We start from the raw sequence: 25032 nt of genomic DNA on the forward strand, positions 1-25032 counted from the left end.
CGTCTCTTCGCTTGCGCTTTTTTTTTTGCTCCGGAGACTCAGTTGCAACAGCGGCCATGCACTAGCAACAATGTAGCGCACATATCACTCTCAATTGTGACTATTTCCGATTAGCTTGAAAATGTTCAAAATACAGATGGACAAAATATCTGAATTATAAGGGGTGTGTGGACGAGAGCACATCTAGCAAATGCGTGGGAAGAGCATCATTTTGTGCGTCCACATTTGAAAAAGATGCGATATTGATTTATTAGTATTTCTTCTCACTTTTTGAATGGGTGTACCTTTACCTCCGCCTGTCGGAATCGTTCACTCATCGCCATAAGTATCCGCGTTACCGCCCCATTTTCGCCTGTCTCCGAGGCGCGGATAAAAGGAATTAGATAATTTTTTGCTGTCAGGCGGCTACTTCTACTGCGATCTGACGATGGGGAATACTACCTCCTGCTGTGTGTCTTCAAGCCCAAAGCACCGGAGAAATAATCATTCAAGGCTTGAACCCTACCGCCCTGAACAGCAGCTTAGTAGGGAGGACACGGGCTGCAACCTTCAGCACATCAGCGACAGAGAAAACATAGACGGTAGGATTAATGAATGGATGCATTTATGTTTGTTAAGCTCATTAAACTGTCTTAACCAACACACATTTGTTATATAGGAATTAGAGGTAGAAGTAAGAATATATTATTGTTTAACTAATATCTTGCCATATTAAAACAACGTAACTTACACTTGACGAAATTGATATAACATCGTAAAAGCCTGCAAGCTATTACAAGCATCAAGCTCCTCTCGTGGGGTAGGGCACTGTCTGAACATCCAACCAATGCAAAAATCCCCCAACTTTCTATTTTGGTGAAGGGTGTGCAGGAAATAATTATTTTACATGATTGTCCCAGGATGGTTGTATGTGTTTGTGTGAGGCTGGTCCATTCTTCATACAAGGCCCCAACAGGAATTCTACAGTAGATTACTTGATGTAGGCTGTAGCCTTCCACCTGTGTTCTTTGTGTGTGTGTGTTCAGTGTGTGTGTGTGTGTGTGTCAGTGTTCATAGGCCAGAAATGTGTGACACACGTATGTGATGGTGCCAGGTACTGGCTGCGTGTTAGACAGTGTGTGTTCTGCACGCTCATTAGGGGAGCTGTCCGCCAGCCTAATCTGATGTTACGTAGCGGGCGTTCTGGGGCAGTGGTGGGCGTTCTGGGGCAGTGGTGGGCGTTCTGGGGCAGTGGTGGGCGTTCTAGGGCAGTGATGGGCATTCTGGGGCAATGGTGGGCGTTTTGGGGCAGTGGTGGGTGTTCTGGGGCAGTGGTGGGCGTTCTGGGGCAGTGGTGGGCGTTCTGGGGCAGTGATGGGCGTTCTGGGGCAGTGGTGGGCGTTCTGGGGCAGTGGTGGACGTTCTGGGGCAGTGATGGGCGTTCTGGGGCAGTGGTGGGCATTCTGGGGCAGTGGTGGGCGTTCTGGGGCAGTGGTGGGCGTTCTGGGGCAGTGGTGGGCGTTCTGGGGCAGTGGTGGGCGTTCTGGGGCAGTGGTGGGCGTTCTGGGGCAGTGGTGGGCATTCTGGGGCAGCGTTGGGGGTTCTGGGGCAGTGGTGGGCATAGAGATTGCAGAGATTGGGAGGTAATTTGATCCCTGTAGAACATCCAGGAGTTGATGGACTGGACATAGTGTCATTGCTTTTGCGGAAAACAACTTTAACCATGTGACCATGAAGCAACCAACCACGATCACATCAACCCTAGATTGCAGTCATCAGTGGTGAACAGATCACAGCTTGAAAACAATCTGATGATGGAGTGGTCATTCCATATCAGTGTCATCAATGCCTGGGCCAGTGATGTGTGTGTGCCAGATGCATCTGCCAGGTGCCGACTGGCCTCCAGGCCTCCAGGCCTCCAGGCCTCCAGGCCTCCAGGCCTCCAGGCCTCCAGGCCTCCAGGCCTCCAGGCCTCCAGGCCTCCAGGCCTCCAGGCCTCCAGCCTGTCGGTGGCAGACTGAATCTGCCCAGTCTCCTTAAATCCCCATGGTAAGATAAACATTGACCATTGAGGTGAGTTAGTGCTCATTAACATCAGCATGATGAGCTGGAGCGCTGAGTCTCAGTGTTTTCTGTGAGTCACTCGCGGAGGAAGCTCTGTTCACAGATAACAAAGGCTGTGTAGAACGCAATTAAACAGATACCCGGAATTTGATCACAACACCCACTTTTAATTCACCATCTCTGTTATCACGGTTTGTTTTTGCAGATATAAGATTTGAGTTATAAACTACATTCTAATATTAATCTACTAACAACCTAGCCGATGTAACAACTGAGAAAGAACGCACCATGTAGACCAAGCCCGTAATCATAATACACATTGGGGGGGACACAACAATACATATTGGGGGGGAGGCAACCACGCAGAGTGAGAGAGCCTGTCTCTAAACCAGGGCTGCATGGTGACAGAGCCTGTCTCTATACCAGGACTGCATGGTGACAGAGCCTGTCTCTAAACCAGGGCTGCATGGTGACAGAGCCTGTCTCTAAACCAGGGCTGCATGGTGACAGAGCCTGTCTCTAAACCAGGGCTGCATGGTGACAGAGCCTGTCTCTAAACCAGGGCTGCATGGTGACAGAGCCTGTCTCAGGTGTTGCTGCGAATCCAAGCAGACACCCGGTGGTCCCAGCGCTCTCACTAATGTAACCTCACGGCTCGTCCTTCAGCTCTCCTCTTCCTCTCCCTCTCCTCTCCCTCTCTCTCCTCTCCCTCTTCTCTTTCTCTCCCTCTTCCTCTCTCTACTCTCCCTCTCCTTCTCCTCTCCTCTCCTCTCCTCTCCTCTCCTCTCCTCTCCCTCTCCCTCTCCCTCTCCCTCTCCCTCTCCCTCTTCTCTTTCTCTCCTCTTCCTCTTGTCGTCTTCTCCTCTTCCTCTTCCTCCCTCTCCCTTTCCTTCCTTCCCCTGTACTTCATACTGAGTTGTTTATCTTCAGGTATTCACTCCACTGATTGGGTTTGACCTGTTGACCGTCTGTATTGGTGTCCGTGGGACATTCCAATGTCAAGTGACTCCTTCAGGAGTATCTGAACTTGTAATCACCCCGTGCCTTAATAAGAGGGCTGTGGAGATAGACGTCTGAATGCAGTGTCAATTCTTGAGGTATTTTGAGACATTTAAGTAGCGTGCACACATGCGATAATGCCATGTCTGTGTTGATAGTGCTGTGAATAGTAACATTGGGTCAACCTGTGTGTACGTTGGCACGTATGAATGGACTGTGATATGAAGGAAGTGTGATAATGCAGAGGTTGCATGAGCCACTCGATACTGATAGCTGTGTGTGTGTGTGTGTGTTTAGGTCTGCGTATGACCCCAGCACTCTTGTGTGACAGTGAGAAAATCAGCCATGGGAACTGCTGACTGCTATGACCAACCACCCCCCCCCCCCCCACACACACACTACACACACACTACACACACTACACACACAACTACAGACCCAAGCCCTACACAGCACTCTGTCTCTCCATGTGTCCTCCAGTTTAATGGCAAAGCCGACAGATCCCCCATACCAAAATATCAGACATACCCCAGCATAATCCCCCGTGTGAATACATCACCCCATTACAACTTTACCAGGGGATAGAAGATGTAGCGTGAGGATCCATCTGTCAGCCAGGCATCCTGTTGATGTGGAAGCAACAAGAGTGTTTATTCCTCTTCAGCCGGGTGAGCAGTGAAGTCTTGAATCCAGTCCTCTGGTAGCAGTCGGAGAGAGATGGTTGTGTCTGATCTGTTAATAGACCCTGGCTTCATCTAGGGTGACACCAGGTCACTGCAGGAGACTTCCTCTACAGAAGGGATGGAGAGGTAGATGAAGAGATGAACACATAGGATGGTGATTTGGTGAGATGGGAGCGATCACAGGTGGGAGAGAGGAACAGGTTGTCCAGAAGTGAGTGAGAGACTATGCCCTGGAGAGGAGAGATGAGGTGAAGAAAGGAGAGAAGAAAGAAGACTGTGGAAGCTAAAATATGAGATTTTCTTAAGGTAAAGGATGGACATAATTATCTGTCTTGGGGAGACATAAAAAGACCAGTGAGATGTTTTTACCGGAACCATCTATTGAGGAAGTTATTATTTTGGAGCGATAAGCCTGAACATGAAGCATGCACATGTCTTTTAGATAGACCAAAGAGCCCAGTAGGTGTTTTCTAGGAATAGCAAGCAATGTGCATGATTAAAAATGATGTCTAACCCAGTTGGGATTTGATTCAACATTGACACAGCCCACAGGCAGTTCTCATTAGCAGGCCTAGTCTCACCAGTGTGAACACACTTGTTTTAGTACGCAACTGTTATCTGAAATTACTGAATCATGTCTGGCTGAATATGAAAGAGCAACACACACACACACACACCGCTTCATATATTTGCTTGTTCTCTAGTCCGTTCTGTCAGAGCAGACACACACCCACCTACACACACACACACACACACGGTCCCCTGTATGCAAGTGTGGGGTGATTATGTGACATTAGCCTGGAGCTCACAGCAGGCTGGTGTGTTCTTGTCTCCCAGTCTCCCTGGGGGAGGAGAGGGGGGGGGAGAGCCTCTCCACAGCCTGGTTCAGCCTGGTTCAGCCTGGTCTGGCACGGATCATCTCTGTCCTGGGCTCAACCCCCTCAGCTGGACGTTTCGGTTTGTCTGGAATCTTCTCTCTCGTCTTCTCTTTACTGCTTTCTCTCTCTCACACACTATATCTTTTCCTCTCTATGTCTCTCTGTGGTTGGGGAGCATTTGGAGAGGTTGGCAGTTCTGATTCTTATCAGTTATTTATAATTTAGAGAGACAACCCAACATAATCGTATTCATGGTATTTCTCAGGGGGTGCACACCTTCACTCTTGTGAAAGAAGCTGTGTAAATGTGGTCTGGCATTAGAGGCCTCTCTAATATGTTGGAAGGTTGTGAAGAATGTCTGTGAAGACAGACATTAGCAGAGAATATATATTTTTTTCTATAAAGAAGGGCGTTTTGTTGATTGTGTGTTAAAGCCCATTGGAACCATCACCTTGGTAACATTTAACATCAATCTACTGTTATTCCTCAAAGGAATGACACAATTTCCGCTCAATGGATTCCAATTGGCTGATTCACAATGCAGTAATGACAGAAAAATTGCCTTTTACAATCTCATCTTTTCCCCAGTGGAAAAGACTGTTGTTCTGGAGAACATTGGATTATAATCACTGGCTCCCAACCATATTGTAGTCATGTTCCAGAATGTTCAGTGAGAAATGAAGTATTTCTTTGTTAATGGAGAGACGTATTTCCCTAGTGGGGGAAAAATAAAGAAAAAAGCTATCTCCATTGAAGATCCATTAGTGCTCGTGACGCATGACAGCGGAAACGGCTTCTCAAATTTTAAAATGTCCTCAATCACTGGTTTCCACTGAGCTGATTTGTCACAGAAAAAGGATGTTAAACTTTAGGATTATTTGGTTCCGGTTTGAGAAGCGTCTCAGTTTTAAATCGCAAAAAGTTCAAAAGTGCATGTTCTGCTTTTGCTTTTGAGATCTAAAGACATAAATGCCTGGCGCTGGGCTGTAAAGTCCTAAAATATGAGCTGCCTGTAACGTCACTGTCGATTCACACGGGTGCCATCGAGACATTGACACAGGAGGGGTGTAAATATATATTTTTTTAAAACAGCTTTTAGAGAGGATTCTGGGAAAGGAAAGAGCAGTTAAACAGCAGGAGTTTGACTTTGGTCTATTTCAGACTTTTACATATCTGTTTGAAGATCATATAGAACTTCTTGGTTTGATATCAGCCCTCACTGTGCTCCACTTAATGGCTTCTCAAAGGAAATTTTGAAAATGTTCTAACATGGCAACATATTAGACAATAAGGCTTTTTTGAATTTGAATTGAATTTGAATTGAATTAGAATTTCTCCCTATTCCCTATGCTAGTACTATGGTTCCACTCTCAGGGAACAGGAAGGGGTTGTGAATGAGGACTTACACGAACTGGTCGAACTTGATGGCAGGTTTTTTCCTGGATGCATGATGGCTGGTTTGTAAATGGGACCAGATCTGAATGTGTTGGCATGAGCAACATCAAACAGACTATCCTTTTTAACCCACCAGTAATAGGCTTCCAGTCTTCAAACACATAGCAGCAGGCAGCATTCTAGTCACCTTTGGTACTTTGAGTATGACTTTCAAAGTTACTGTAGCTTTAACACTGGCCTGTTGACTCTGTTGATACTGCCAAAGCTACTGGTGGACAGACAGCTTCTCTGGTGAATAAATGGGCTGATGTTTTGTCTGAAAGTAATTATCTTCCCTGATTACAAAAGAAAAGGACTGTATTGTTGTGTTTCTTTAGTTTCTTTCGTGTTTTCGAATACCTTTGTTACCGGAAGAATCACTTTTATCTGTGGTTCTCGTAGTGTCTGGGCTCAGACTTCAAACGATTCAACAGAATTGTGGTTTCACTGTAGTTTGTGAAGATAAACATTTTACTCTCCTAAAGCATATTGAGGCTATTGTCTGCAGTGTGTGAAGGCATCTGTGTAGTGTCTGACTGTGCTGGATATCGGGTTCAACAGCGATTGGTTTTGGTACTTTATTTGATTTAGAGATCTGTTCAAGGAGGCTATACTGCTTGTCCACTGGCATCAGCTTGTCTTCTCTCCTGCAGGGAATGTCCAGATAGTATCTCTGGCCCTATTCCAGTGGGTATTGATAAAAAGAAGCCAGTGTTAAAATGGAATGGAGAGTTGCGTGAGAAAATAGTGACTGTTTTTTTCCGGAACGAATACTGCGTTATTTCTACACCCTATGATCCATACTTTCCTAGTTGCACACTGTTATTCAAAACGTGTTTTTCTCTCCTTGCAGGCAATTAAAAAAAGAGAAAAGGGCTAATCCCTGAGGCTAATTGCGCGCGCAGCAATCAGGGTAGCAAGCTAGCTAGCAGGTGTGCTGCCGATGTGATTGACAGGTCCTGGACTGTCTGACGGCGGCGCGGTGCAACCAGGCTTTCATGTTGCGTATAGTCATGTCTCAGTTCTGCACAGGGAAGGTAGAGAGACCACCGGGAGTAGACAGAGGAGGGTCAAGGATGAACACTTTGAACCGTCTGACGCGAAGGTCTGCCTTTGATTTTAGCGGTCCCTTATCGTGGTTTCCAATGAACGTGAAACTTCGGGGTTAATATTTCTGGTGCTAGTGACAGATGGATGATAATGTAGACAAAACCTGTGTATGTGTCTGTCTGTGTGTGTCTGTCTGTGTGTGTCTGTGAATGTCACACAGACAATTTGGCACACAGAGCTTCCGGCCGCCCTCAGCTCCTACCACAGCATGACACATGACAGATCTCCTCTCTCCTAGACAGGATAGGATTAACCTGAGGGAGGGAGAAAGAGAGTGAGAGAGAAATAGAGATGTTGAGACTAAAGAGAGGGAGGGATGAGTAGAGAGGGAGAGACAAGTAGAGAAAAGGTGAGATGAAAAGAGCGAATGAGAGTTGAATTAAGGGAGAAAATGGATAGACAGTGATGGTAGAGAGAAAGATGGAGAGGATTAAGAAATGAAGGTTGTGGAATAAAAAGACAGGAAAGAGGTTGGAGAGAAGGGAAGATAAACAACAGGGGGAAAGAAAAAGGCTGATGAATCACATGTGGGAGATAAAAGCCTCACGCCTCTCTCCTGTAGATGAGCAAGTGTTTGTTTAGTAAACCGTCTTGGTGTGCATGGCCCAGGTCCATCCCTTACTAGGGAGAACATCTGTCTTGCATGCTGCCTCGATGCTTCCTCTGCTTCTCTCTGAGGAGATGGTGTTGTAAAGAATCTGAATGAGAACCGTTTCACCAAACAAACCTGCTACTGTTGAGCAACAAAAGCATGAACATTGATAGAGTTGTAATCGGTGTAAATCAACAGCATCAATTTGAGTCTTTCCCCTCAGGATAAGAATTAACCTGAGCTCCACTGAGCTCATGCTTTTTGAAGCCATTCAACCCTGAATGATTTGGTGTGAAGTCACACAAACACACCTAAACAAACACACAGTCGCATTCACATGTATAATCGCACTTGCACTCAAACACAAACACACACTCCCCAATCATTGTGCCCTCAACAGCTGTGTGGGTCTGGCCTTCCCCTCACACAGCCCAGCTTGAATTGGTCAGCTCCCTTCCTGTGTGTCACCGCCTGCAGGACCCCAACCTCTCACTGAGGCGTCCATGTTACTGCCTGACCAGCTGTGGCACCACTCCCAGGGGAATTATTCTCATGTCTGCTTTTCTGGAGTGTGTGTGTGTGTGTGTGGTGGGGGGTGATACCGCAGGTGAGGTGTGTTTCTACTCTGACAACTGACAGAGCAGGATGTTATTGTTAGCCGTGTGGTAAATTGGGAGAGAAGAATAGAGGGGGAGTTAGAGAGAGAGTTCCTGATGAGATTGGCTTTGCCAGCGGAGTCTTTTCATCCCTGCGTTGCTTGGTAACGGGGAGCGGAGTAGGAAGGGCCGGGTCTCCTCTTGCTACCCCCTACCACAACCGTCACACACGCACACACACGCACACACACTGAATTAAGCCTCACCTAGACAAGTTAGTGAGACCATTGAATTCAAGAAGATTAATGGTGCATGCATCTAGATACATGCTTCTGAGTAATAAGACCCAACTCAGACTGTGTGTGTGTGTGTGTATCAGGCATGTGTGTGTTTGAGAGTTGGCCTTCTCTCTCGCCGTCCTCTCTCTAGCACACACTCCCCAGACAGCGTCCTGGTTGTTCGGCTGGGCTCATGCCCTGCCCTCACGCCTCCCCCCGTTGCTAGGGAGCCATCGCTAGAAGCTGACGGTGTGTGATCCACTCTGCCAGCCCGGCTCTCTGGCCACACACACACTCACAGACACACACTCTGACACGCACACACACTCACACCAGCACACACACACACTCACACCAGCTCAACACATTGGTATGCATGACAAAGTGTCAACAGAGACATTCACACTATCAGCTATACTGAATTAAGTTTTCAGATGTTTGACATTCATTTACATCATTAATCTTCTTAGGTTTTGAGTCTTCTGCATTCTGAGGTCTTCCAGTTCCAGTGTCCTTATTACCGTCTTGGCAGTGAATGTCATGAATGTTTCAGTCTGGGCATGACGTTATCATCACAGGGGTGAGAGCAGGATGTGACCCGCTCTCTGAAACAGGAAGTGCCTTCCCATCTGTCAGTGCTCACAGGAAGTGAGCTACATGCTGGTGTGCTTGGCCTCCTCAGGCCAGATGGCTGTGAGGAATGACTGATGTCCCTCCTCCTCCAGGCTGGAGAGCATACTGCCCGGCCCGGCCCCTCCTCCCCCGGAGGACTGGATCTTCTCAGCCTCCTGCTGTCTGCATGACGTGCAGGGGTCGCGTAGGGTAGTGTGTGTCTGTCCGTGTTTTTGGGGCATGGTGGGGTTTTTTTCCTCCTCTTTTTTTTACGTCAAGGCCTTCTCAACCACCATATGGACCATGAGTCAAAGTGTGTGTGTATAAATATTGCCTCTGGAATGGCTGCTGACTACTGCCCACTGTGTTCCCCATCAGATTAGCTCTCTGACGGACATCCATTGTTAGCCCAAGCCAGCTGAGTGCTGACCTTCAGAGCTGGGTGTGTGTGTGTGTGTGTGTGTTCGTGTGTGTGTGTGTGTGTTCGTGTGTGACTCCAGATAAGGTCAGTGTTACCAGGTTTCTTTGAGTCCCGAGTCCCGAGGGAGAATAAATGTCCTGAGCCGAACCAAAGCAACAGGCAGCCCCCCACTGAAGCTCTCTCACACCAGACATGGTGTTGAACCAGGGGTAGTTCTACCCCCGTCCTATAGGGGCCAGTGCCCCTGTCACAATGTTCCTGGCCCCCCCTATGGTGTTTTTCTCCTTCAAGTAGTCATCATGAAACGAGGAAGGGACTTTGCAGCCTTTTTTGCCCCAGTAAATAAAAAAGTTAGAGAAACATATCAAGGTATTGAGAGAGCTGAGGAGCTGGAAGAGGGAGAGCCAGAGCCGTTTGTATGATTTTTATGTTAAGTAAAATTAAAGTATTAAATGTTTTAAATATCACTACTGCTCCTTCTACCTTGACTAGGGGAGTCAGATGGCTGAGCGGTTAGGGAACCAGGCTATTACTCAGAAGGTTGCCGGTTCAATTTGCGGCCATGCAAAATGATGTGTCCTTGGGCAAGGCACTTCACCCTACTTGCCTCGGGGAGAATGTCCCTGTACTTACTGTAAGGCGCTCTGGATAGGAGCGTCTGCCAAATGACTAAATGTAAATGACTGTGGTCCTTTATGGAGGCAGGCTACTTATCTCTGCAGAGGTTTTGATGTAGACCGGTGATGCGTTCCACCCTAGGAGGTCTTATTACAGATAGAAACTACCGAGCTTGGCTACCGAGCTGCTATTGTATTAGCTCCCTGGAAGTGTTAATTAGCTCAAATCTATTTAATTATCTTATAATGATGACAAATGACTTTTCTAAGTACAGCATAATGGTGAATCATAGCTAGTGTCTCTCCTGACTCGATTAAACACGGGGTTTCCGGCCAATAGACTTTCTACAAGTGCCTGTCGTCGTTCTAACACTGATCATCAGTTTCAAAAAGTATCCAACGGAATCGGGTTTGATTCTCTGAATCAGAACTGACCTGGATCTGGGAGGAGCCTGTCCGAGCAGAGCGAGAACCACATCTCCTAGGACAGATCTCCAGAAGGTCACGTGTCCCAGGGTTCCCTGGGGAGTCTGTGTGGCTCCAGCACCTCCGCAGACACTGAGGGATGGATGGCAGCAGGTCCAGGTGTGTGGAGCAAATCAGATCCTATCAAAAGATCACAGGTGCACATGTCCTTCCCCTCTCTCATCACACACACACACACACAGACACACACCCACACACACACACAGACAGACACACACCCACACAGACAGACAGACAGACACACACAGACACACCTCAGGCTGCAGCTCCTCCCGCCACAGTGCTCTGTCTTTCATCCCTTATCAGGTTTCCCACAATGGCAGGTCGGCCAGTGCAACACACCCCCAGCACACCTCCCTCAGATCAGCAGTGGGTGATCTCGACCCTCCTCCCTCAGATCAGCAGTGGGTGATCTCGACCCTCCTCCCTCAGATCAGCAGTGGGTGATCTCGACCCTCCTCCCTCAGATCAGCAGTGGGTGATCTCGACCCTCCTCCCTCAGATCAGCAGTGGGTGATCTCGACCCTCCTCCCTCAGATCAGCAGTGGGTGATCTCGACCCTCCTCCCTCAGATCAGCAGTGGGTGATCTCGACCCTCCTCCCTCAGATCAGCAGTGGGTGATCTCGACCCTCCTCCCTCAGATCAGCAGTGGGTGATCTCGACCCTCCTCCCTCAGATCAGCAGTGGGTGATCTCGACCCTCCTCCCTCAGATCAGCAGTGGGTGATCTCGACCCTCCTCCCTCAGATCAGCAGTGGGTGATCTCGACCCTCCTCCCTCACACCCCCAGGCACTCTGGCCCGGTGAACTCTAATGTTCTCCTCTGTGATTGTGAGGTCGATTTCTCCCGGGGCTTTTCATCCGTAACACAGGCGCTTCTTCAAACACCTCTTGCAAGTCCAGCCAAGTGCAACTTGGCGGATTAATGATCTCTCTCCAGGTGATTGAAGACATTTGTGTGTGTGTGTTAGACAGGCATACAGGGAAGAGAGCTTTGCTCATGTCGTGGAGTAAGAGCGTATTTTCTCCTCTTCTGATTCACAGAGGACGACTTCACTGAGTACCTCCCACGACATACTCCTGACCTCACGTCTCCCTCCCCCACATCCCCCTGCCCCTCCCCCACTCTTCCCCACCCTCCAGACAGAACAGGGAAACTGCTAAACTACCATTTAAACACAGCAAACCAGATAATCACCACTACCTCTCAGGACATGAAAGCTTCAAAAAAAGAAAGAAAGTGTATGTTGTGGTGTTGGAGTGATGGAATTCAGACCAGAGGAAATCCATGTGGTTGGAGCACAGCAAGGCAGCTTTGATGTGTGTGTGTGTGTGTGTGTGTGTGTGTGTGTGTGTGTGTGTGTGAGAGTGTTGAGAAGGCCCCTGGCTACACTGTGAGAGCCTATGAAAGAGATCATTGCTTATGATGACTCAGCAAGCCGGATTTAATGGTTTAACGGAGTATGGTTCAAGACCAGGCGAGGATAGGAAGAGTTTGTCATCACTGGGATACTAATTCTACACACACACACACACACACACACACACACACAGACACACACACACACACACAGGTAATGTCGGTGATCCAAAGAATAGCATGAGACACAGGTGGAAACCCCAGTGTGGATTACACCGGCATTTACCCTCTTCCAGACAGTTCTCTCAGTCCAGGTTTATATCTAATCCATGTTCTATATCTCTAATCCACGTTCTACTCCCCCCCTCAACACCAACCGAGGCAAGAGATTAACCTCAGCCCCTCACAACCACACTGGTTTAACTACCTGAGGACCTCCATCAGGGCCCAGTAGGCCCCCAAAACTCCCTCCCTCCTGAGGTGCCCTGAGCAGAGCGGGGCTAAACTCCCTCCCTCCTGAGGTGCCCTGAGCAGAGCGGGGTTAAACTCCCTCCCTCTCTCTGTCATCCAGGTGCCCTGAGGAGAGCGTGGCTAAACTCCCTCCCTCTCTCTGTCATCCAGGTGCCCTGAGGAGAGCGTGGCTAAACTCCCTCCCTCTCTCTGTCATCCAGGTGCCCTGAGGAGAGCGGGGCTAAACTCCCTCCCTCTCTCTGTCATCCAGGTGCTCTGAGGAGAGCGGGGTCACCCTCCACCCCGGGATCGTCCGCTCATGCTCTCAGCGAAGCGTCCTGTCCGTGGGCGATAAGTGAGAGCAGGCGGGCGGAGTTAAGCTGGGGTGTTTTTTATATATTTTTCTTGTTTTAACTGGCAGGCTGAGGGTTTAGCAGAGGAAAGGAGGAAGAGGAGAACAATGAAATGGAAAGGAGAAGGCAAGGAGAGATAATCTCTGTTACAGAGAACTATATTCATCATGAGATACACGCTTCAAACAGCCCCTGTCAAAGTACACTAGCAAAATTCAGCCTCATTGCCTAAGTGACAGTCCATTGACAGCCCTCCAAGAGGCCCTGGTAGGACCATCTGGTGCCCCCTAGCTGCCTCCTCAAAGGCTGCGGTGAAGAAGGCCCCTCCTCTCTGGAACCAGGTGTTGCTGTGGTGCCAACCAGGGTGTCAGTTTAACCAGCCAGCCAGGCACCATGCCAACAGCCATCCACCAGCCAGCCCCAAGCCACACTGGCAGGCTGGTGAGATGGGCATCATGTGATGGACAGGAAATCAGGCAGGCAGACAAGTGGACAGGCAGGCTGGCAGGCAGAGATCGGAAGTACAAAAAGTATAAAAAAATAGTTAAAGGTTGAAAAAAAATTTGGGATAACGTTTTTTTTTTTTTTACAGACTTTTTTAAAGATTTCAAATCTTACCGGATGTCGCTGTTGCGTAACACGAGTAAACAGCTTCCGCTAGCTAGCAGTTAGCTACTTGGTTCTCTCGCACAAAATGCTGTTTTTGTCGAGGAGTTTGGATTATATTCCCAAAATGACAACTAACGATGTACATAGGATTCTATGTTGCTGCACTTCAAGCAAGAGGGAAAAGGGGTTCAAATTGTAAGTTTCAAGCTACATCGACAATTACAAAGTTCCAGTTTATCTAACTCGTGTGTCTGTGTGTGTGTGTGTGTTTGTGTGTGTCTGTGTGTTAAAGGGCAAAGGGGCTTTGTCCCTGGTTGGGACACAGGAAATGAGGACATGAACAGTTCCCTCTTTTGTCAGAGCTCTGAAACAATGGAGGTTTGGTGTAACCAGCTCCTCTGACTTACTTCCTGCCTAGCTTCCTCCAACAAAGGAAGTGCCGTTGTGGTGGGCGGGGCAAGCAGGGTGGAACTCAGTCCAAAGAGGGAGAGGGCCACTCCAAAGAAAACGGCTGTGATTCAAACGCCACTGACACCAGCCACAACTCGGTGTGTGCTTCTAGTGCTGCAGGGTGGGTGTGGCAAACACCACGTATCCACAGAGCAGAATTCTGATGCCCCAAACAGACTTTCCTTCCATCTGAATATTAGTCCTCAGTTATTGTCTCTCAAGCATCTCTTTTTGTCTCCCCCCCACGCACATTCGTGACGCTACATCTTTTATTTATGGCCGTTGCTTCGAGTACTGAGCAGCAGTAGCTGACTGGAGTGTGTGTGCGTGTGTGCGTGAGGAGCTGCGTCCTTTGAGGCTGAAGGGGCCTCTGAAACACAAAAGGACGGCAGTTTAGACGACAGGGAGCACAATGGTCGGAGCTTCAGCCTGACCGGGCCTTGTTGGGTCTCATGTCACCAGTGTTGAAAAACCACAGAAAGTGGCCCTCTCCCTCCCCACGTGTCCCCTGTGTGTGTCAAGGAAGTGTCTGCTCATCAGGCTCCAGGAGGCTAGTGGAGCCTGTGGGCGTGTGGCCCCACTCCAGCCACACTCTCTCCTCTCATCCTTTCATGACCTCACTCGCAAATTCACTCTCCCCCTTCCCTCCCCTTCTTCCCTTCCTTCTTCTTTTCTTCTTCCTCCCTTAAGCCCTCTCTGCTACTGTCGTTCCTGTCTTTCTCTCTCGCCAACACCCCTCCCAGACTCCTCCTCCTCCTCCTCCAGCTCTGCACTGTTTCTGCGGCTGGTGTTCCTGTTTCTGTGGCCCCCGCCTCCATCCTGTGGTGAGGACATCCTCCCTGGAGGCGTGGAGTGGCTGACAGGGTCACGACCCAGGCCCTGAGAGGGGAGGATCTGGGAGGAGCCGGACACAGAGGTCATGGACGTGTGGAACAGGCCTCACTGTAGTGTTACTTTATCCTGGAGGGAGATGAATGGCGTCGTCCCAGGTTACACCCAAGAGCTATAAAACCAAACACTGTGGCTATCCTGTCGAATTGTCCGTGGAGATGAGATATTTCCATTGGACCATAACGTGTGCCCCGCCTGGTCACTGCTCTTTCAAGGCTGTGGCCACCTGCTGGTTGAGTCGTGCAACTTCACCGTCAACATTATCTTGGGAACAGATGACTCGTGTTGTAATGTGTGGAGTTGAAAGAGTGCAGGGTTTATTAGACACAATATCTCCTTTGAGTCTCTCGGCCAGTACGCTGTCTGTGGTTAACGGCACCATGCACTCGGCTTTACAAACAAATCAATACGCTGCTTTTGAGTGTGGTAGCTTTGAATCGATCTACTGTGTACTTTCAGTGAACGACGGTCTGAACTGCATGCTGTGAAACTGACAGCTTTTTTCCCTTCTCTTTGTGTTATCAGAGATGAACATGGAGTACAATCCTTCAGACCACCCGCGAGCCAGCACCATCTTCCTCAGCAAGTCCCAAACGGATGGTGAGTAGGTACAGGCCGATGCGCACAGCAACAACAACACTGTCGTATCCAGGTTTAGCTGAATGGTTTGATGCCGTATTTACCCTGCAGCGTATGTAGATGGGTTTGTGTTCACTGTGTGTAGCACTTAAGGGTAGAGGATTTAATCCTTTCTATAACTCTGTCTGTGCTCTCCAAAAAATGGCTTTTCATTACGTAAGAGCATGCTGTCCCAGTTCTTTCTGTCTCTCTCTGTCTCCCTTTTTCTGTCTCCCTTTTTCTGTCTCTCTCTCTCCCCCTCTCTCCCCCTCTCTCTCTCTCTCTTTCTCTCTCTCTCTCTCTCTCATATTTAGGTAGATTTAGGTACAGAATTGTTTTACGGTTGACCTGCGCGTAGCAAAGAATAATGTAAACAAACGCACAGCATGCTGATAGCGTGAGTCTCCTCCTGACCAGTCTAAATAGCCTGTCGCTCCTCCCTGTCGGTCACACACAGACAGCTCCAACTTTGTGTCTTTTCAGTTGCTGTCCCCAGCAAGAAAGGTAAGAGTGAGCTTGCCAGGCTGGTTCAGTGTGCTTTTGTCTGTTTAAGGAAAGTTCTGGTAAAATACTTTTATCCTGTCCCTGCAGTCCTTGTGCTTTTGGAAAGCTGTGTGTCTTTGCAGTCATGGATATCTTTGGTGTGTTGGTGTGTGTGTAACATACTATGTGTGTGTTTCATATACAGAGCTGTGCTAAATCTGTGCGCCCACACACACACACACACACACACACACACACCCTGCTCCAGCCCCTCTCCAGATTTTTGGCTGGAGATACGAGAGGAGAGAACGTCACCAGGCGTGATGCTGCCTTGGCTGTTACACCGCCATCGGGTTTCTAACACACACACACACATGTGTCACACACACACACGTCATACATGACATCAGGGAAACCTGCACTCCATTGCCTCCAAAACCCTCTACTTCCTACTGCGGACATCTGTTTGGGACATGCACACACACACAATCAATGGCCTTACCAGACATGGTGTAAACCATTCACATCAGCACAACTAGTTAGGAAAATGGGCAGGACGTGCTGCATGAGGACCTGAGGATTAGACGGGGCTGGATCAATATCAGAGAGAGGGGCAGAGGGGCAGAGGGGCAGAGGGGCAGAGGGGCAGAGAGGACATGTTTTAAGCACATGAATGAAATTCTCCGTCTGCTATTTCCTGGAGACCCATTAGGAAGAAAGAAAAACAGAGTAGTAATTAATCATGCAGCAATCTGCTGCTTTCGTTCAGGCAATTAATTCCCAATCACCATCCATTATCCCCCTCATTAGTTAACTGTTTTGAAAGTCGACAATCTGTTTAAATGAAAATGCTCAGTTATGCCGAGGAGAGGAGCTCTCTGATATTTTAGCCAGATCGTCTGACCGTCTGGTAGACATCATACATCAATCCTCTTCCCCCTCGGATGGTCATGTGACGTCTTGAGGCTCCCTCTCCCAGCTGTCAGGACTCCTGCTCCACGGCGCCCCCTGTCTGTCCGGATGGAGAACTGCAGCCAGACTTGAGGCCTCGTCTCAGTCTTAGCTCTGTGTCCACTGCAGGGATGATCGATGTTCCTCCATAGATGAATACAGTGTTCATCAGTAGGGTTGCCTTGCTGTGACATCGCTAACTCCAGACCTTTCTCATTGCAGTGCAGGAGAAGAGGAAGAGTCTGTACATAAACCATGTAAGTGAACCATCCTGACTCCCCCTGTAATCAGCTTACAGTCTGGGCACATGCTGCATACCTCCACACACAGCAGCAGTCCCCCTCGCTCTCCTCCACACCAGTCTCTGTGGACCAGGAGCCACTCTTTGTGGATATTACATTAGATCACCGTGGTAGAGTGAAGACACTCTTGTGGGGGTGATATGTGGGGGAGGGGGGGGGGGGCAGTGTGCAGGTGACTGATCAAATAAACGATGTGTTACGGTAGCTCCCCCCCCTCCCAAACGAACGCTCATCCTGTTATAAAACCCTGAAACTGGTGAGGACAGATAGAGGTGGAGGGAGAGGAGGAGGAGAGATGGAGGTGGAAGGAGAGGAGGACAGATAGAGGTGGAGGGAGAGGAGGAGGAGAGATGGAGGTGGAAGGAGAGATAGAAAAGTGGAGGGAGAGGAGGAGGAGAGATGGAGGTGGAGGGAGAGGAGAAGGAGAGATAGAGGTGGAGTGAGAGAGGTACAGTTGTCATCTTGGGCCCCAGGTGCTCCAGTTTCCCTGGTTATTTGGAGCTCGTCTTGGTTTCAGGGTTACTGAGATAATACAAGGTGACAGGTGTTTGTTTTTCTGTACGTGTGTGTTCCTGCATGTGTGTGTGCTTGTTGGTGTGTGCTTGCTTGCGTGTGTGTGTGCTTGTTGGTGTGTGCTTGTTGATGTGTGTGCTTGTTGGTGTGTGCTTGCTTGCGTGTGTGCTTGCTTGCGTGTGTGTGTGTGTGTTGCAGCACCAGCCAGGGGGCCCAATCAGGAGAAAGTACAGCTCGTGCTCCACCATCTTCCTGGACGACAGCACGGTCAGCCAGCCAAACCTCAAATACACCATCAAGTGGTAAACACACTTCTCAGTCCTCTCACTATGACATCACCGCACTGAAGCACATGAAGCCATGTTCCTTTACATACTCATTTGAATATTCACATACAGTGCAACAGACATCAAACAAAATATAACAATAGTCCCAAAAGCAGAAACTTGACAGGTGAAAATTGTCTGAATTGTGTGAGATGCATGCCTCCTGTAAGTCTCACACACAAGCTAAAGCTGGACAGATGTTAACACAACTGCTTGTTCTTCCGCAGCGTGGCTCTGGCTATATACTACCACATCAAGAACAGGTGAGGCGTCCTGGCAGGTGCTCCTCTCTGTGGACAAGCTGTCCTGACAGGTGCTCCTCTCTGTGGACAAGCTGTCCTGATGGGGTGCTCCTCTCTGTGGACAAGCTGTCCTGTCCCCTCCAGCTCCCCCAGAAGACTACCCCCTCCTGCCTCTTCACATCAGCACCAGGGGGGTCGAGGGTCACACATGAAACGACTAGGTTCCCTTTGACTACAGAAATAGCCACAACCCCCCCGGCCCCCCCTTGCCTGGCCTGCCACAAAGGTCAAAAAGTTATATTTTTTCTCTTGTGACTACATGTCAGGAAAAAGCTAGACAGGTGCTCCACATACCTAGATGCTGAGCCGGGATTAATGTTCCCATGAAATTGTATGCGACCGTGATTGGTTCATTTTTTTGTCATCCTTTTTTCCGTGTTGCTGATTGGTTGTTTCTGTCTTGTTGTTGCAGAGACAACGATGGAAGAATGCTGTTGGATATTTTTGATGAGAAGCTTCACCCGCTTACGGTAAGGCTGTTACAGACACCCCCCCCCCACCCACACACACGCACACACACACACCTGAGACGCTCCTCTCTCCTGTCTGCAGAAGTCAGAGCTCCCGTCGGACTACGACAAACACGACCCGGAGCAGAAGCAGATCTACCGCTTCGTCAGGACGCTGTTCAGCGCCGCACAGCTCACCGCAGAGTGTGCCATCGTCACCCTGGTGAGAGAGGAAGTGACATCACCACTGCACACCCAGTCTCTCCTTCCTTCTCACTCTGTCACTCCTCCTCCTCTTGGTCTGCCAGGAACAACACCTGCTCATCCTGGCAGAGGAGGGCGTCCTGTGACTGGGACACCAGCATGCATGGATTGTTGTGTCTCCTGTTGTGTCCCATGTGACTTCACAAGCCAGCTATCTCACCCGCCATGGTTTCCTGACACAAGCACACACGTGCGTGTGTGTGTATGTGTGTTTCAAACCAGCCTTGCCACCACACACTGCATAGTCCACCTTCCCAGAGGAGAGCTGAGATGCCTACTGTAGTTAAACAGGGTGGTTATAGGCTTACTCTCGTTGTGGCTAAGTATAGATGGAGATGTGTGTGTGTGTGGTTGAGAGGGTGTTAGCATGCTTCTTCCCTGTCTCCTTGGTTACGTAGCTCCTGTCCTCTCCAGCGTTTGACTCTTCAGGAAGTTGAGAAGCAGAATGTGTGTGTGTGGTGTGTGGTGAGATTACATGAAAACAGCAGTGTCAGGTACGGTTTCAATCTCTGTCTAGAAATCTACCTGATGTGCTTGTTAGGGACAACTATCAGGACCCTTGTTTGCCACACTCCCTGTAGTCGTGATGACAACACACACACAATCTATAGAACATTTACTAACTGTCTCACTATTTAAACAGATCCAGTACTGCAGTTTAGGGGAGGGGCTCTTGCATATAGTATGCTCTCACACACCTCTCTCTCTCTCTCTCTCTCTCTCTCTCTCTCTCTGTATCTCTCTCTCTCTCCGTCTCTCACACACCTCTCTCTCTCTTTCTCTCTCTGTATCTCTCTCTCTCTGTATCTCTCTCTCTCTGTATCTCTCTCTCTCTGTATCTCTCTCTCTCTCTCTCTCTCTCTCTCTCTCTCTCTCTCTCTCTCTCTCTCTCTCTCTCTCTCTGTATCTCTCTCTCTCTCCCTCTCACACACACCTCTCTCTCTCTCTGTATCTCTCTGTATCTCTCTCTGTATCTCTCTCCCTCTCACACACACCTCTCTCTCTCTCTATCTCTCTCTGTATCTCTCTCCCTCTCTCACACACCTCTCTCTCTCTCTCTCTCTCTCTCTCTGTATCTCTCTGTATCTCTCTCTGTATCTCTCTCTGTATCTCTCTCCCTCTCACACACACCTCTCTCTCTCTCTCCCAGGGCTTTCTGTTCTACCTCAGCATGCTACACCCAATTAAACTGCCCAGTGCTGTGCAAGTAGGCCACAACTTTGATTGCGGTCTCAAAGACAGAAAACTCATTCTTCCCTCGACACCCCGTCCTTCCTTCCTTCCTTCCTCCCTCCCTCCCTCCTTCTTTACTTTGCGTTCTCCACTAATGAGAACTATCCCTGCTGTGTGCTGTTGTAGCAGCTGTTAGACTGAAGCTCGAGGGTTTAAATGGACTGCAGTGTGACAGTGTTGCCACTGGGATGTGGATGTTTGGTAGACGCACTCACCATCACCTCTTCCTGCTCGCATAACTCCCCTCAACAGCCAGACCTTTGTTTAAGTCGGGGAACATTGTTGATATTTCTCTGCATAACTCAATAACTCAAGACAGTTATTTGTGTGGATGAGTCTGTGTGGTCCGGCTTGTTTGATGATCCACAATGTGAATCCAGAGATATTCTGCTGCAGTGGGCGAGAAAATATTTGAGGGAGAGACAGGGGGGGGGGGGAGTGGGAGACAACAATAGAGGAGGGAGTGTTGAAAAGAGAGAAACATAGAGCAGAATGTGAGTCCTTGGAGATGCCTGCATGAATAGGTGAACTGTCTACAGCACATTTCCATTTGTAAGTCAGACATTCAGAAAGGTTTTGTAAAAACACCCTCATCACACAAGAACAAAAGCCTCACCTGTCTCTCTCTCTCTCTCTCTCCCCTCCCCCCCCCCCCCCCCCCCCCCTTCTGTTTCCAGGTGTACCTTGAGCGGTTACTGACGTATGCTGAGATTGACATTGCTCCGTGTAACTGGAAGCGCATTGTGCTGGGGGCCATCCTGCTGGCCTCTAAGGTGTGGGACGACCAGGCCGTGTGGAACGTGGATTACTGCCAGATCCTCAAGGACATCACCGTGGAGGACATGTGAGTCTGCACTGACCTCTGACCTCTGGTCTAACCTCTGACCTCTTGTCTGACCCAGTCTCGGCTGCACCTGGCACCCTAAAGGCAGCCTCCAGTGACCTTTGACCCCGTCCAGCATACTCTCTCTGTTGGTTGTGATGACCTTCTACAGGCTCAAATCACTTAGCTCTGCCTGTTACACAGAACCATGCGATTCTCTCGGAGGACTGGAGAGGAGAGGAGGAGGAGGAGGGGAGGAAAGACGGCAAACATTTTTATTAGACAGCATTTCTTCACTTCGGGCTATATTTAGCTGCAGTGTTGCCACATGGTACGTCTAAAAATGCGTGTGTAGGCAGAGAAGAAGGCTTGGCGTTCCAGCAGTATACTTCAGCTTTCTCACCTTGTGATCCAGCATGAGATGTTTGGAGGTGGAGGCACTGGGTCGTGGAAGGCCTCTCATGGGAGAGGTCCGGTCAGCTGCAGGAGATACACTGTATGACATGGAACATATGATACACTGTATGACATGGAACATATGATACCCTGTATGACATGGAACATATGATACACTGTATGACATGGAACATATGATACCCTGTATGACATGTGGAACATAGAGATTCCTGCTGAAACTGCTGCCAGCAGGTCAAGGGTTTGTCCACTTACTGGTCTTGTGGGTCAGTTGTGTTTCCACAGAATATATTGCTAAACACGTTATTTATTTGTCGTTCTCGCTCTGGGCCTCCCCTTCCACCCTCTCGCACTCCCTCACACATCCCCATCCTCTCTCGCCCCTTCTCACACTTGCATGCTCTCCCCCCCCCCCCCTCTCTCTCTCTCTCTCTCTCTCTCTCTCTCTCTCTCTCTCTCTCTCTCTCTCTCTCTTTCCCCCCTCTCTCTCTCTCTCTCTCTCTCTCTCTCTCTCTCCCCCACATGAAGGAATGAGCTGGAGCGTCAGTTCCTGGAGCTGCTGCAGTTCAACATCAACGTCCCCTCCAGCGTCTATGCCAAGTACTACTTTGACCTGCGCTCTCTGGCCGAGGGCAACAGCCTGAACCTCCCTCTGGAGCCGCTCAGCAGAGACAGGGCCCACAGACTAGAGGTGACACACACACACACACTCACATAGACACACACTCACACAAAGACACACTCACACTCACAGACACACCCAGACACCAACACACAGACAGACAGACTCCCAATGACTTTATATAACACATTGTGCAGTACTGAAAGCTCTATACAGTATGTTAACATGAGCTTGTCTCTCTGGATGACCATGCTATGGAGACTTCAGATCACAAGTTACATGATATTATCTTATCGTATCTTATATCCTCTTGATTTCCAGGCCATCTCCAGGTTATGTGATGACAGGTATAAAGACTTGAGGAAGGTGGCTAAGAAGCGCTCGGTGAGTGCCGATAATCTAACGGTTATGCAGTGGACGCCGGCCATCATATCCTAACAACAGGCCCCCGCCCTCCCGCCCCTCCAGCCCTCCCGCCCCTCCAGCCCTCCCGCCCCCCCACTCCCATCGTCAAGGAGACCACCAAGAGACAGATGCTGTCTGGGACCGTTTTTGAACAGACAAACACTTTAGTTTGGAGTTTGGGTTGAACACCTCGCCACGGCCTTAGGGAACACTGTACAGACAAGACTGCTCCCCTGCTCAGCAGAGGATAACAGACTGAGGATCAAAAAGACCCGCACTGACACAGTGGAGGCTTCAGAGAGTGAAGGAATACGCTTGACAAGGGAATTTTGGGGAGAAATCGGCACACAAACAACTGCATTCCACTTGCCCTTTTAAAGGTCGACTGACTTGTGTGGTTGAGATCCAAGTATTTGAACGAATACTTTGTACATTCCTTAATTTTACAACCCTCTCAGATTGTAGAGTATTGCTCAAATACAAGATGGCTATTATTTATCTACTGGCAACTCTTTATTTACAGAAAACATTCCTGAAGCAGTGATGTTTTTGTCAAGGAAAATACATTTGCTGCTGTTTGTTTGGAGAGAAATCATCTGCATTACTTCCCACAGTCAGTGTAGAACATGAATGTCATAACATGACATTGCCAAAACTATTCTGGTGGTGTTTGGACAGAACATCTATAAAATACACCAAGCAATATTTAATGTGCCACTATCAAAACCTCGCACATACACAGGCTCTCCAACAACATCAGCTTCAGCAGTCTAAGAGGTTGTGGAGGGACAGCACTTCAGCCACACGAGCAAGTCTCCGTCTTTTCTACCGTGAGCTACTGGTGTGATATGTTCACTGCCATTGTTCTGACCTATTGGTGCCTGTGAAAGTATAGTGCAGCATGTTGACCGTACGTCCCTGTTTACCTGAGGAAGAGTGTAAATCCACTAAGGGGACTGTTTATCGTTCACAAACTTGAATATTTCCTTGTCGTCACAAAGAAAAGGCACGTTGACTTTCTGAAACAAAGTCTCTCTGCATGTTTTTCTCTGGTTATGTCCTGCTGTGTTCTAAAGCTCTTTAGGACATTTTTAAACATGGACACTTCTCACAAAAGCAGTAAAAATACAGTTTGTTGACTATTTTGCAAAATGACGGTTTTGTACAGTGTATATGACATTCCAGTGTGCCGAGCAATATCACACTGTAACTTTCAAACAATGAGCAGTTTGTTTAAGTATTTCTATCTGAACCGACTGTTGACAGATTGAGGATAGTGTTGGACCAAGGACTATCAAACCACAGGAAATTTACATTCTCAAAATATTTGATACAGATTAATATTGTGTGGTATTCTTCAATGTGAGACCAATTTCATTTCACACCCAAACATTCCATTTAGACAGATAAGGCCTTTTACCTCTTACACTTCACATTGATATGGTGTTTTCCGTGTGATTGTATGACATTTTATAGGTCTGTAAGAACAGCAATTCACACACGTGACTTTCATTAAACAAAGATACTGTAAAAAAGGATGGAATGCCAAAGGAGTTACGAAGGACTATTCTTTGCCGCTGTTATTGTACCACTGAATAGTCTGGCTTTTGCACAAGATAAACCAAGTGGAAAGACCTAGAGTTGGAATACATGGTGCTGTGAAAGACTTCAAGTCCAAGTGTCTTCTAGGGGAAAGAGAAACTTAACAGTCACTTGAGGCGTTGGTTGTGAGTCAAAGATGTTCAAATATTGTACAGCCTATTTATTGTGTGTGTGTGTGTGTGTGTGCATACAGTGCAGTCCGATGATGGCTTTCCTGAAATGAATTCAGCACGTCCATACAAGCACGGCTAAACTGGAAAATGCTAGGCTGCCCATGGTGTGATAGTCTTGTGCACTGAACTCTACCTCTGCATAGGGTTTATGCTTATATTTTCTCTCTGTCTCTCTCACACACATTTCTCTATCAGAATTTTAGGATTTTGCTCATTCAATTCTAAGACTGCTGTAGTTGTGAACTTTTCTTTTCATAATTTCTTTTTTTTCCTTTACTTTTTAAATGTTTTATATGATTTGTAAGACTCTAATGTTGCTGTTTGATTCTACTTCCCGGTAGGTCTGTTAAGTTTATCCTTCTAAGTTTGCCAAAAGCAGATCTCTCTGTCCCTCTGCCCATCCCGTCCAGTAGTCGAACTGTAACTTCTGTTCTGTGAAGTGAACCTGGTTCTGCATCCCTGCAGTTCTGCATCCCTGCGTTTCAGCATCCCTGCGTTTCTGCAGCCCTGCGTTTCTGCAGCCCTGCGGTTCTGCAGCCCTGCGGTTCTGCAGCCCTGCTGGGCTGGAGACCAGCATGCAGACTGTCTTTTCTTTCTTTTTGTTTTTGAACTATGATTTCAACTGGCGCTCTCCATTCCTCTGAAGCAATGTTTAGAAAACCTGCACAATAAATAAACTTTTAAACCTTG

At 48.4% G+C, this 25032-nt stretch overlaps 1 protein-coding gene across 2 annotated transcripts; it reads left to right on the plus strand.

Moving 5' to 3' along the window:
* ccny (cyclin Y) lies at positions 1–25032 on the plus strand. 2 transcript variants are annotated; one of them, XM_047024031.1, is made up of 11 exons: positions 1–581; positions 15388–15462; positions 15964–15984; positions 17137–17171; positions 17928–18031; positions 18283–18318; positions 18770–18827; positions 18910–19029; positions 20981–21147; positions 22069–22231; positions 22484–25032. In XM_047024031.1, the coding sequence occupies exons 1-11, from the start codon at positions 428–430 to the stop codon at positions 22598–22600; spliced, it is 1050 nt and encodes a 349-aa protein (XP_046879987.1). In that variant the 5' UTR covers positions 1–427; the 3' UTR covers positions 22601–25032. The 2 variants fall into 2 exon arrangements, with proteins under 2 accessions (XP_046879987.1, XP_046879988.1); XM_047024032.1 differs by lacking the exon at positions 15964–15984.

This window comes from Hypomesus transpacificus, chromosome 8 (genome assembly GCF_021917145.1).
Source record: "Hypomesus transpacificus isolate Combined female chromosome 8, fHypTra1, whole genome shotgun sequence".
NCBI lineage: Eukaryota > Metazoa > Chordata > Actinopteri > Osmeriformes > Osmeridae > Hypomesus > Hypomesus transpacificus.